The sequence below is a fragment of the Bubalus bubalis genome, chromosome 6 (assembly GCF_019923935.1).
Source record: "Bubalus bubalis isolate 160015118507 breed Murrah chromosome 6, NDDB_SH_1, whole genome shotgun sequence".
Classification (NCBI taxonomy): Eukaryota; Metazoa; Chordata; class Mammalia; order Artiodactyla; family Bovidae; genus Bubalus; species Bubalus bubalis.
In genome coordinates, this window is record NC_059162.1 from 110,476,516 (window position 1) to 110,490,517 (window position 14,002).

Here is a 14,002-nt window from a genome sequence, read left to right on the forward strand (position 1 = left end):
ATGGACTGAAGGAGACAATGGAAGGCAGGGAGATCACTGAAGGAGTTGCCAAAGTGGTCCAGGTAAGGGATGATGTTGAATTTGAGAGACATTGAGGCGGCCTAGGTGCTGTAAACTGGATCTGGGGACTAATGCAAAGATGAAGAGGCCTTGAAAATGTCAGTCAAGTTTTTGGCTGACTAAATAATGCCATAAATGGACATAAGACATTGCAGAAGGAGGCCTGAATTGGAGGAACACTAAAAATAAAGTGAAAGCAAAACATATGGGTGGCCAATTACCAAGCACTTAGGAGGAGCTGAAAGTGAAGTGTGTGAAAGTGTGAAAGTTGCTCAGTTGTGTCTGATTCTTTGTGACCCCATGGATATGGAATTCTACAGGCCAGAGTACTGGAGTGGGTAGCCTTTCCCTTCTCCAGGGGATCTTCCCAACCCAGGGATTTTTTTTTTTAATTAAGATTTTTTTTTTGGAAGTGGACCAGTTTTAAAGTTTTCATTGAATTTGTTACAATGTTGTTTCTTTCTTTTTTTTTCCCCATTTTTTGACCGAGAGCATGTGGGATCTTAGCTCCCAATCAGGAATCGAAAGTGCACATGGCACCCCTCCCCCCTCATCCCCAAAGGTGAAATGTTAACCACTAGGCTAACAGGAAAGTCTCTCTTTGTCATTTTTTTTTTAAACACTTGGTGAACAGATTTTCTGAGATTAGCAGGCAGCAGGGCCAGCATTTGAATCTATAACTCTCTGATTCTTAAGTCTGTGTCCTGGAGCCCCACTCAGTTCTCAGGCAACAGAACTGCTTGCCAGCATTTGAGACTCAAGGTTCCTCTGGGGAATCTTCCCTGATTCTTCCTGGGGATCCTTCTCTGTGCTGCTTGTGCACACTCCTGTCATCACATTTTGCACCCTCTCTCGACATTTCCTAGACCCTTCTGCTTCCACCATAGACAACTCCTGAGGGAAAAGATGGTCCCAGCTATTTTTGCATCCCCAATGCCTAGCACATGTTAATTGGCTGACAGAAAGCTAGTTAATGTAGGCAATTTTGTTCCCTTCTCTGTTGTTGTTCAGGGCTAAGTCACGTCCAGCTCTTTGCAACCCCCTGAACTTCAGCACACCAGGTTCCTCTGTCCTCCACTATTTCCCAAAGTTTGCTCAAACTCATGTCCATGGAGTCAACAGTGCTATCCAACCATCTCATCCTCTTTCACCCCCTTCTCCTCCTGCCCTCAATCTTTCCCAGCATCAAGGTCTTTTCCAATGAGTCAGTTCTTCGTATCAGGTGGCCAAAGTATTGGGAGTTTCAGCTTCAGCATCAGTCCTTCCAATGAATATCAGGACTGATTTCCTTTAGGATGGACTGGTTGGATCTCCTTGCTGTCCAAGGGACTCTCAAGAGTCATTTCCACCACCACAATTCAAAAGCATCAGTTCTTCAGCACTCAGCTTTCTTCATGGTCCAACTCTTACATACATACATGACTACTGGAAAAAACCATAGCTTTGACTAGATGAACCTTTGTTGGCAAAGTGATATCTCTGCTTTTTAATATGCTGTCTAGGTTTGTCATAGCTTTCTTCTTTCTACATATTCAGTTAGTGAACACTTTCTGCTAATAGTGGTTTCCTATACATTTCTTTTTCAAAAACTTATTTACTTGGCTGTTCTGGGTCTTAGTTGCAGCATGGGATCTTTGATCATCATTGTGGCTTTAGGGATCTTTCAGTTGCAGCATCTGGGAGCTAGTTCCCTGACCCGGGATCAAACCTGGGCCCCCTGCATAGGGAGCAGAGTCTTGGCCACAGCACCACCAGGGAAGTCCCCGGTTTCTTACACCTTTCTTTATCAGTTCCTTTTTCTCCTCCTCCATTGTCAGAACTTAGCATTGAGATCTTTGAGATTGTACAGGAAGGGGATCTAACCTGATAATGCAATCTAGGAGGCTTCCTACCAAGGTGTCCTTTAAGCTTGAAAAACAAGCCAGAGCTCCTTTGGTAAAGAAAGGTGGGAAGGGCAATCCAGGTAGATGAAAAAGTGTAAATAAAAGGCATGGAGGTGTGAAACAGTGGTCTCTATTGGGGGAAGAGGAGGGGTTTAGTATGTGTTACTGCTGCATCACATGGGTGGTGATGCAGAGCTAGTTGGGGTGTTATGAAGCCTACACTCTGGTGTTTTTCTCTTCTTCTTCTATACACTATAAAATAAACATCTGTACAGGGTGCAGTCGGGACACAGAGGAGGGAGTGAATACTTGCACGTGGGGGGCCAAGTAAGACTTAGGTGTTGCTGCTGCTGCTGCTAAGTCACTTTAATCGTGTCCGACTCTGTGCTACCCCATAGACGGCAGCCCACCAGGCTCCCCCGTCCCTGGGATTCTCCAGGCAAGAACACTGGAGTGGGTTGCCGTTTCCTTCTCCAGTGCGTGAAAGTGAAGTCACGCAGTCGTGTCTGACTCTTAGCGACCCCATGGACTGCAGCCTACCAGGCTCCTCCGTCCATGGGATTTTCCAGGCAAGAGTACTGGAGTGGGGTGCCAGGCCAAGTAAGACTTAGATGTTACTGTATTTTAATTATTTGTATGAGAGGAGAGTGAAGAAGTTGGCTTAAAGCTCAACATTCAGAAAACTAAGATCATGGCATCTGGTTCCATCACTTCATGGCAAATAGATGGGGAAACAGTGGAAACAATGGCTGACTTTATTTTTTGGGGCTCCAAAATCACTGCAGATGGTGACTGCAGCCATGAAATTAAAAGATGTTTACTCCTTGGTAGGAAAGTTATGACCAACCTAGACAGCATGTTAAAAAGCAGAGATATTACTTTGCCAACAAAGGTCCCTGTGGTCAAGGCTATGGTTTTTTCCAGTAGTCATGTATGGAGGTGAGAGTTGGACTATAAAGAAAGCTGAACGCCGAAAAATTGATGCTTTTGAACTGTGGTGTTGGAGAAGACTCTTGAGAGTCCCTTGGACTGCAAGGAGATCCAACCAGTTCATCCTAAAGCAGATCAGTCCTGAGTGTTCATTGGAAGGATTGATGTTGAAGCTGAAACTCCAATACTTTGGCCACCTGATGCCAAGAGCTGACTCATTTGAAAAGACCCTGATGCTGGGACGGATTGGGGGCAGGAGGAGAAGGTGACGACAGAGGATGAGATGGTTGGATGGCATCACCGACTCAATGGAGATGAGTTTGAGTGAACTCCGGGAGTTGGTGATAGACAGGGAGGCCTGGCGTTCTGTGGTCCATGGGGTCGCGAAGAGTCGGACACGACTGAGCGAAGGAACTGAACTGATCCTGACGGTGGTGTCATTTATTCCCCTGCTTGCGGTGTGCCAGCAGAGCACTTTGCATACATTATCTCATCAACTCTCAGAACATCCTGTGAAATGGGTGTTATTACGTCTATGCATAAGACGGAAAGGAGGCTCAGTCACACGGCTGAATGTCACACATTTCCCAATGTCACGCGGCTAGAAAGGTAGCCCAGATCGGAATAGTTTTTTAAGAGTTCTAGATTTTACTCTGCTGAGCCCTTCTTGAGGTCAAGGGTCATGTTTTTTATTTTTCTGTGCCCAGACAAAAGTCTTAGGAGCCGCCTAGTCAACATCACGGAGGAGGCTACGGCACCCCACTCCAGTACTATTGCCTGGAGAATCCCATGGACGGAGGAGCCCGGTGGGCTGCAGTCCATGGGTTCGCTCAGAGTCCGACAGGACTGAGCGACTTCACTTTCACTTTTCACTTTCATGCACTGGAGAAGGAAATGGCAACCCACTCCAGTATTCTTGCCTGGAGAATCCCAGGGACGGGGGAGCCTGGTGGGCTGCCGTCTATGGGGTCGCACAGAGTCGGACACGACTGAAGCGACTTAGCAGCAGTCAACATCAGTTGAATCCTTTCTCCAACCGAAAGCCCGTGGTGACGTCACTGAGAAACCTCCCTGCCGGAAGGCGACGCTGTTCGCATCTCAGCTCCGCGCGGCCGGCTGCGGGCGCCTAGCTTCCCCAGTCCTTTCAGCCAATCCCTGCGCTCCGAGGGAGCCGGAGCCAGTGGGCGGGTCCCCGGGCTAGGCCCCGCGGGCCGCTGGGAGAGGCGGTGTCTGGGCTCCAGGAGCTCGGCTGGAGGGCGGGGTCCGGACGGTGGTGTGCGGACTTTCGCGCAGGTGAGCACGCGTCCCGGCAGGCGGTCCCTCTTCCGGAGCTGCTGCTGGGCCGCCCGTAGCTGTGGTGACGCCTCGTGGCCTTGACCTCTGAGTTAGGGGAGGGGTAATGCCTAGCGTTGGCTCCGGCCCTGACGAGGCCTGAGAAGAAGAGATGGCCCCTCTCTCATCCCCGGGCTCGGCGTGAGCGTCTGAGCGCCCTGCGAACACTTAGCGGTCAGGGCTTCTCGGTCTTAGGCACGTGGGTGAGGACGGACCCGACGAGGTCAGACAGGTGGGACAGGGGCCGGGCCCGGGCAACCCAGAGAAGGGCGAAGGGCAGACCCTTGGACCCTGACCTCCTTGCGCTCTCATCCCTGGACCGGTCTCAGTGAAGGTCAGGGTTGATTTTTCCACCCAGTCTGGTCTCCTTTGCCCTTGTTAGCGGTTTTCAAATCTCCTGACTGCAGTTTCTCATCTCATTGGGCCTCCAGGACCCCCGGCACAAGGGCAGGTTTCCCCGCAACCCGTTTGACCTTTTCTTGCTCAGACTTCCTCCGTGCGGGGCTGGAAATAGGCCTCACGGTATTTGCCAGACACTTTGGCCTCTCATTTTGACCTCTTAGGGATGACTTGTTAGAGTATCTAGCTTCCTGTGATCAGCAGAGGCACCTGCTGTGTTCCTGCCGCCTTTTAAGGGCGGGTGGTTGAATGACTGCGGTGGTTTTACACAAGCCAGTTGCTCATTCATTCAACAGACTTCTTCAGCATTTAATGCTGGACGGAGGGGGAAGGTTGGGAGATGGATAGGCCACAGTGCGAACGCACAAACCTCTGCCTTGCCCTTTTGGACCGCAAAGTGTTTTGAGAAATGCGCACAAATGGGGTAGGCCAGCCCAATGTGCGACACAGACAAAGTGGTTCTAAATGTTGACTAAATAAATAGATTAAGTTATTTGGGGATGATTAGAATGTGAACCACAGAGGGAGACCTTGGGCTGCATATGAGAGAGAAAAACATGGTGGACTCATGCTTCATATATTTTAAGACAAATTGGTGACCTGTGCGGAGAGTTGCTGTTGAGGGAAAGTGTTTACTCACAGAGGACTTGCTTATAAGATAGGAAAGAAAATGAAGACGTATTAGGTTTGAGATTCTTCAAGGGTGCCTTATCATTTCACAAATCTCAGAGTGTATCACAAATCTCAGAGTTTTCAAAAAGAGAATCTCTTCTAGGTAATGAAGTGCCAAGTTGATGGGGAAGAACTGCAGGAAGCTCTCTTCAAGACGAGGATTTGGACAGAAGCCAGTCCATGGGGTCACACAGAGGCGGACAGGACTGCGTGGAGCGAACTGTGTGCTCACACACACACCTATTTGCAGGGTGTTCTTTCCAGTTGAAGGAACATAGATGTTGAAGATGGAGAGGCCTGGGTTCCAATTAGTGGCTTTGTCATTTCTGGTGATCTTGGGCCAGTTAAGGTTATGTTCCTGAGCCTTTGTGGCCTTCAACAAAAATCTGGGCTAGTAATGCCTTCCTCATAGAGGCGATCTTCCCCTGTGAAGGTCAGGTGACGACTGCTGTGTGAATTGTCTGGCATAGTGCCTGGTGCTAAGACAGGGACTCAGCGCAACCTCAGAGCTGCTCTGGCAGTTTTTCCCCTGGTGATGGTCCGTTACAATCTTGGGCCCACAAAATGCTGGGATTCCTCCAAAGAGAATTGGAACCAAAGAGAGAGGGAGAGAGTCATCTGAGCTTTGGTGAGGTAGACCAGAGACAGCCGAGCTGGGGAAACACCTACAGGGGTACAAAAGGAGTGATATTTCAGTTGAGACTTTTGGGCACATTACTTAATCCTCTGGTAATGCCATCTATCACATTAGAGAAGTGCTTTAGAGAAGATAGAATATATAGAGTGCTCACCCCAAGCTCTGGCACTTAGTGCACAATAAACAAACATGATTATCACTCTCATGATAATTGTGAGTTGTCCTTGATAATTGTTGATAATAATCATTCGAGACTGAAAGGCCATTAGAGTGACCCACTTTGTGTGTTTTACATTCTTTTGGTGTTGTCTTCATTTCTGGAAACTCTAGGGCCATGGCTTGTACAGTGTTGTGTTTTGTTTTATGGAAAAAACAAGTGAAAGTGTTAGTCACTCAGTAGTGTCTGACTCTTTGTAACTCCATGGACTGTAGCCTGCTAGGCTCCTCTGTCCATGGACTTCTTCATGCAAGAATACTGGAGTGGGTTGCCATTTCCTTCTCCAGGGGATCTTCCTGGCCCAGGGATCGAACCCACGTCTCCTGCATTGGCAGGCAGATTCTTTATCAACTGCTATTTATTTGGCTGTGCGCTGCCTCGGTTGTGGCAAGCAGAATCTCTGGTTGGTGGCATTTGAACTCTCAGTTGCCGCCTGTGGGATCTAGTTCCCTGACCAGAAAGCGTACCCAGGCCCCATCCACTGGGAGCGTGGAGTCTTAACCACTGGATCACCAGGGAAGTTCTGTACAGTGGTTTTTTTTTCTTTTTTTAAAAAAAACATAGAATTTTCATTTTCAAGTTCTAGTGTGTCCAGAGAATGTATAATGGGTTGGTGATATTTTTAAGAGATTATTATGTAAATATGAGGATATGGCTTTGGTTGAAGAGAGTGTATTTTGAAAGGGGTTTGGCCAGCAGATTTGTAGAGGTTCGTCTAGTCAGGAAAGTCAGGTTCAGAATTGGAAAAAACTGTTCTCTCTTTACCTAAAATCCAGACTGGTTGGGTAATGGATTTGGCTGCCTAAACATGCTCCTCCTTCTTTACGTGGGGCAAAGGACAAGAGACTCACTGTGGGATTGTGTGTGGTGGGGAAGGGGTGGCTAGCTCTGCTGATGGAGATATTGTATAGAGCAAAGGAAGGCTCTTACCGACTCTTGAAATGTTGGCAAACTGCAGGGAGGACCTGGGGTCACCAGCAGGCTTGAAGCTTTATTAGGTAAGGCTCAGAAGGTCTCTTGTGGGGAACACTGCCATACATGGTTGCGTAACTGTCAAAGAGTGTAGTCCATAAAATAGACTCTCGCCCTCTTCCCTAACAGTGGGATCTTCTGACATTGCCTAGATCGTTTCAGGGACCCCACTGTTGCATAAAGCGGGGTGCCCTCTTGTGTTGCTCTGCATGGGGTGGATGCTCAGTACACCGCCTGGTAAGCGGAGCGCCGCGGCGTGTTGTCCATGCTTGGTGGGGAGGGCGCTCTTCTCCCTAATGGCCTTGTGCTCTCCTGCAGATGCCATGTGGCCTATGCTTTGGACCGTGGTGCGCACCTATGCTCCGTATGTCACCTTTCCCGTGGCCTTCGTGGTCGGGGCTGTGGGCTACCACCTGGAATGGTTCATCAGGGGGAAGGAGCCACAGCCTGTGGAGGAGGAGAAGAGCATCTCAGAGCGCCGGGAGGACCGCAAGCTGGATGAGCTGCTAGGCAAGGACCACACCCAGGTGGTGAGCCTTAAGGACAAGCTGGAATTTGCTCCTAAAGCCGTCCTGAACAGAAACCGCCCGGAGAAGAACTAATGGAGGACCCAGGGCCCTATGGGGCCTTCCGTGGGCCATGGCTGGGCCTGCCACCACGTCGACGCAGCCCCAGAACCCACATCTGATTTGCTTTATTGCTGCTTCTGGCCCCTCCCACCCCCCACAGCCACACACATACTGGCTGCTCTGCTGTGGCGAGGCAGACGCACTGGAAGCGGAGGGGCCAGTGAAGAGGAAGGCCTGGGAGGGTTCTGGCCTGAAGGTTGCCTCAGCTGGATGGTGGCCACGACTGCTGGGGCTTCTGCGCTGCTGGGTGCACCACTCGGGGGAGAGTTATGAAACGAACACTGGCTGTCAGTCCCGGTGGGGAGGCAGTTTGGCCTCAAGTGGGAGTGGCTGGGATTGGGGTGGTGGGGTACCTCATGCCTGGTTCCGGTTTGCACTGGCAAGAGTTCACAGATCTACCTGGCTCTCTTAACTAGCTTGCCCTGTCCTTTGTGCTCATTCTTCTTGAAATCCTGTCCTGACAGCTCAGGGAGGGGATTCCCCTGGGAAGGAACGCCGTTTTCTGTTCTTGGGAGCCCAGACTGTTCGCCTTGGGGCAGGTGAATTAGCTTGAATCACCATCTTTCACCCCGCTCCCCATTACTGTGTAGTGCAAAACTCGATTAAAGTGGCGTCTGAGAACCATTTTGATCTATCTTCCAGGTGATGTTTGCGGTCTCCTTAGGAGTTATGTAAGTGCAGACATCTCCAGGTAGGATAACATTAGCCTTTAACTAAGGACTTCAGGGCCCTGGAGCTTTGTTTTACTAGTGTGATTGCATTGGATCCTGGAGACGGTGAGTCCTGGAGGCACAGGTTTCCATGGGCCTTTTTATCGTGATAACAAGAGGCTTATAGGCTTTCAAAGTCTAAATTAGAGTAGACTAGGGAGCTTGACAATTAACATCAAATTTTCCAACTTCATACTCATATGCACACATAAAAAGTAGAATATATATGTAATATTTGGTAGGGGGTTTGAAAAATGGTTACCCACACTCCGAGGTCTCTAGTACAGATAAAAAGGTAACGTTTTGGTATTTTCACTAATTCTTGGCTTAATTGATTTTAGTTACTTATCATTATTGAACATGTAATTTTATATTCTCTTTTTACATAGTATTTCATATCAGAATCACTTTTCCATCTTATCACATGGTCTTCATAATCCTAATTTTTTTCAGTTGCCCATCAAGTGGGACTATAGCTTAGTTTGTTTTTTAACTGTCTCCCTATCGCTGGACATTTGGGTTGTTTCTGATTGTTCACTCAGAAATACTGCCAAGAGTATCTTATATGAGACTTTTCTTGCATTTTGGAATACAGGAAATGGGTGGGAACAGTAAATGGCATTCTGGATGAAGTGGAAGATTAATTTAAGGGTCTTAATGCATAATAACTGAACGTCTGTCCTGAAGTGCAGTTGGAGCTTATACTAAATGCTGCCACTAAAGATGTTGTCAATGAGGTTGGAGAGGGTGAGAGCAGAGAGCAGACCTGTTGCCTCATGAAGTCAGTTGACCTTCACCCCGAGTGAGCAAAGGCAAGTAGTGTGTTTGATGAAGAATGAATTACCTTAAAAGGGGGAGGGCATTTGCCCTGCTTCTTACCTCAGGATCTGAGGCCTGATGGTGTTACCAGGTGGGTGAAGGTAGAACTGAACAGGCGAGGTTCTGGCTGTGGCGTGGGGGGACCGGGGGATACAAAGGACGGTAGCCAGAGAAGGAGGGGCAAGTCAAGTCCGTGGCTTCCCCCTCAGTTTCCGAAGCCTGGTGGGAATGTTGAGGTGAACTGCTGCTGTTTCTCAGGGAGTAAATTGGGTGGGGAACGTGGGGTAGCAGCATCTGCTGCTGAAATAAGAATGAGGTTTCTGGTTCTGAAAGGATGTGCTAGGATCAGTTTGGTTACCGGCCGGGGCTGACGCAGGCCTCATCAGCGGGCCAGTGCTGCCCCCCTGTGGCAGTCTCGAGTGCCACCAAGCCTGGGATCCCTTCTCGGGAGCAGCACTCAGGCCCATAGGGGTCAGTGAGGTGTCTTAAATGAGAGGCGCTGGAAAGCACGGGCCTGCCTGAAGGGGGCAGTGGCTGTGCAGCTTCTTCCAGTTTGTGCTTTTGGCCAGAGATAGCAGATTTTTATCTTCTTTTTTTTTCCTAAAAAGATACTAGAAATTCAGATTTTTGTGGATTTTTTTTTTTTGGCATGGAAACTTCTGATTTTCAAATGTTGACAGTTTATTTTTTAAAACAATTCTAAGTATGCTCACATACCCATGGGGTTAATTTGACCTGGCGGCTGCCAGTTTGCCACCTGCCAAGCTGCCCCTCGCGTTCTAATGAAATCTGAGAGAGGAGCTTTATTTTTAAGGACAGCTGTGGCAAACATGAGGCCCCTCGAAACGCTTCTGGGCATCCTGCACGTACGCAGTTTAACATCAGCCTAAGCAAAACATCGGAGGACAGAAACCATAACACAAGTAACACCAAAAACATTTTCCCACAGACGAGGACGTTTCTGGGTTTTCAGATGTTTTAGAATAACCCTGCCGGCCCTGCCGTGCCTCCTCCCAGTGCCTGGCAGAGGAAGCCCTGTCTTCGGAAATCCAAGCTGCTCCCTTTTTCTAGTCTCACTTTGTACCCCCTTTAAGTAATTTTATTTCGGAGGGCTTGCTCTCACTGAATTTCTGCCTGTAGCAAGTCTGTCAGTGTTCCCAGCTGGCTGTTGTTTCCCACAGGCCGGCTGAGCTCGCCTGCTGCTGTGGGACCCTGAGATAGCGCCTACTTTCTTGCCTCTGCTCAGGTCATGTTAGGCAGCAGGGTGGTGTTTTTTGTTTTGATGTGGACCATTTTTAAAGTCATTTTTGGAATGTGTTACAATATTACTTCTGTTTTACTTGTTGTTTTTTTGCCCATGAGGCGTGTGGGATCTTAGCACCTGACCGGGGATTGAACCCACTCCTCCTATGTTGGAAGGGCAAGTCTTAACCAGTAGACAAGCAGCAGGCTTTCCGTGGATTTGGCAAAGGTAGGCCAGACTTGCTGGGACCAACCAAGGCACAGCCTGGTTTTCTTCCACACTTTCTGGCTCCCTGAAACATACTAGTAGCAGATGGCCTCGGGGTTTGCCTCCCCACCCCGGGTAATGGTGGCGGCTTTGTTGCTGTTTAGTCACTAGTTATGTCTGACTCTGCGGCTCCGTGAATGGTATCCTGCCAGGCTCCTTTGTCCGTGGGATTTTTCAGGCAAGAATGTTGGGAGTGGGTAGCCGTTTCCTTCTTTAGGTCATCTTCCCAACCCAGGGATCGAACCTGCGTTTTCCTGCAGTGGCAGGCGGATTCTTTACCGCTGAGCCACCAGGGAAGCCCAGTGCTGGCCTTAGAGCAGCCTCGCCCTGTCTGCGCATGTCAGGGCTCACTTCTCTGCCCTCAGGGGCCTGGTGTCTGGTGCTTTTCCACTCCCTCTCTTGCCTTTCCTGTGCCTGTTGCTGTGTTAGCGCCAGTCAGCTGGGCAGCTGCCAGGACAAGCCAGCCGGGGCCTCTGACCCCTGTCAGCTTGCCAGCGCCCAGGCTGATGAGGCTGTCAGCCGAGCGAGACACCGTGAGATTAGACTCCCTAGAGTCACTTGGGAACCGGGCAGTGAAAACGAAGAGGCTTGCTCGTGTCTTATCTCACTTTTCCTTTTCCCCTCTAGCACGGGTCTCTGGGCACTTGTAGAATGGTGAGCCAGGGCTGTGTGGCACAGTGAAAATAAAGTGGATCCTCGAGTTCGGCAGATGTGTGATACTGCCTCAACTGCTAGCTGAGTGATGTAACCTTTCTCAACTTCAGGTGTCAGTTTTCTGGTAAACAGGAATAAGAATACCTATTTTTGCTGGGTTGTTGCAAAGCTAAGATATCATATGTAAAGTTCTTAGCAGAGCCCATGGCAGTAGGTAGGTGCTCAGTAAATGTTGGCTGCTTTAGTTTTTTCGCAAGAAAAAGAGTTCCGTGTATCCTTATGGTCCTGGTGAGCTGCAATCAGGAGGAGAGAGCAAGCAACGGTGGCTGGGAGAGTGATCCTGGGACCCGCCCTCATAGGTCTGCTGGTCCAGGGCTTCTTGGGGAGTGTTTCACAGGAGGGACTGCCTTATCCCAGAACCAGGCTGCCTAGGGAAGTGCAGGCTTCGACCTGTGTTGCCAAGTAGTAGTCACAGAGACGAGCAGTGGGGAGCAAGGTGTGGGGGAGCACCCAAGAGTGTCGCCCTCAGGATGGCTGGAACAGGGAGCCTTGGGCCTGGAGGCACGAGAGCAGTGCGACCTCTACCCCTGCTGGCCCCGGAAGGATGGGGATACCGCTGTCCTCTCTGTTGTGTAAAAAGAGTGAGAAGCCAGCTTAGAGCTTCAGAAACATGCAAGTGCTGTTGTATCCCGGTAAAATCCCCCTTTTATCGAATCGGGACGGCAGCCAGTCTGATAATGGAATAGACAGACATAAATGCTCCTCTGTGCCTTTCCTGAACAGTCTCTCCAAAGTCTGCTAAGGAGAAGTCATGGGGAATCAGCTTTAAGAGTAAAGAGGCGTTATTAATAATTAGTATGTGTCGTTTTGCTTCCTGTCTCATGGGTACCTTGATGTACTTCAGTCAGTTCAGTCGCTCCGTTGTATTCGACTCTTTGCGACCCCATGGACCGCAGCACGCCAGGCCTCCCTGTCCCTCACCAACTCCTGAAGTTCACTCAAGCTCATGTCCATTGAGTCGGTGATGCCATCCAGCCATCTCATCCTCTGTATGTACGTAAAAGCTGTTTATTCCTTTTGAGTTAAGTTTGTTAACATTAGTTATCTGTTTATCAAATCCTTCTTAGTGCAGAGATAAGCCTTGGCTTTGTTTTTTGTTTAAAAATTCCAAATGGGTCCTCCACATATTTTTGATATTTTTAAACATGTTTACTGGAGTCCCAGAAAGGGCAGTTCTTTTCTCTGGAAGAGTCAAGTCCTTCGTGTCCTTAGGCCTGTATCCACTGCCCCTGTTCCACTTCCAGCCCCGGCTCCACTGTCCATTTCTGTCTGGTTCTGGGCCTGAGCTGCTTAGCGCAGCGGGAGGATTGTATGTGACCATGTGGCCTGGCCGTCTCCATGTATGGTTTCAGAGGCAACCTTCAAGGTGACTTCTTTTTTTTTTTTATATATAAACCAGCCTCCTCAGCCCATCCCTGCATCCCTCTTGACCCTTGCTGCTTGCTTTCTGCTTCCTCCACTACAGTGCTGAAGCCAGTTTGGCTAAAAGCCTTTGTGATTGCAAGTCTGGTGTCCATTCCTAGCCATACTGACGCTTTGCAGTGTCCGGCACGCGTCGTGGAATTCTGTCTCGATACCACCACCTCCGTTTCCTTTCCCGGCTGTCTCTCCTGCCATTGCCGCCTCCTGTGCTCCTAAGTATGAGTGTTCCTCCAGCTTCATCCATGTTTGTTTTCTTGCCGGACAGCTTCAGCGTCACCTGTGCCTTCAGCCACCTGCTGATTTACCTTGAAGACTCCCAGATGTCTGTCTTGAGTTGTGAGTTTCACCCCCCAGGCTCCAGATCATTCTCCGAAACAGCTCACTATGTATCTCTGTGTCTTGATTTTTGTGATGGTTAAAGGTGTTGACGTGGGTTTGCAGCTTAACAGGGAAGTCACTTCAGCTTTCCTAAGCAGCATCAGTACAGTGGGGATGAAAATGGAGTGTTTGTGAAACACCAGCGCAGTGTTCAGCGTAGATTCCGTCTCCTTTCTCCTGTTGCTCAGTTGGGTTCTGACCCTCCCGCCCCATCCTGTCCCCACCCACCTGGCAGGTGGGGAAGAAGAGAAACGTGGTGGTTTCTCTCCTTCATCTGTTTTCTCCATCTCGCTTTCCTGCCCTCATCACCTCTGGCCTAAACGTTTGGTCTCTTCCTGAAAATTCTTCCCATTCCTACCAGCATTTTCTCTCTCAAACACATCTCTGATGAGGTCACTCCTCAAAGACCTCCATGGCTTCTCTCACCTGAGCCCCGTGTGCGCCACGCACATCCTTTCGCCGTCTGCCCCTGCCTCCCTCGCACCATCCCCAGGTCAGTCTGGCTTGTGCCACCTCCTGACTGTGCTGTGCCCGTCCGGATCCTGAGGCCTCTGTGTGCACTGCGCAGCGGGCCTCCTGGGCTGCCTGGTGAATTCTGTTCCACTCCAGGACGGCCTAGGAGTTTGAGCAGAGACTGCTTCTCTGGCCTGGGGCCTGCTCTCCTCCCGCGGCATTTACACAGGGCGTTGGGTTGGTTGTGTGTCTTTTCCCCTAGACT

The 14,002-nt window shown here is 49.6% G+C and overlaps 1 protein-coding gene across 1 annotated transcript; it reads left to right on the plus strand.

Moving 5' to 3' along the window:
- Nucleotides 1–4,007: 4,007 nt before the first annotated feature.
- On the plus strand, nucleotides 4,008–8,355 carry SMIM12 (small integral membrane protein 12). The gene is made up of 2 exons (XM_006061294.3): nucleotides 4,008–4,166; nucleotides 7,421–8,355. Exon 2 carries the CDS (start codon nucleotides 7,426–7,428, stop codon nucleotides 7,702–7,704), a length of 279 nt encoding a protein of 92 aa, XP_006061356.2. The 5' UTR covers nucleotides 4,008–4,166; nucleotides 7,421–7,425; the 3' UTR covers nucleotides 7,705–8,355.
- Nucleotides 8,356–14,002: the final 5,647 nt, after the last annotated feature.

Excerpts from the sequence above, each read along its gene's own strand:
- SMIM12 (XM_006061294.3), top strand. The coding sequence starts at position 7,426 with ATGTGGCCTATGCTTTGGACCGTGGTGCGCACCTATGCTCCGTATGTC.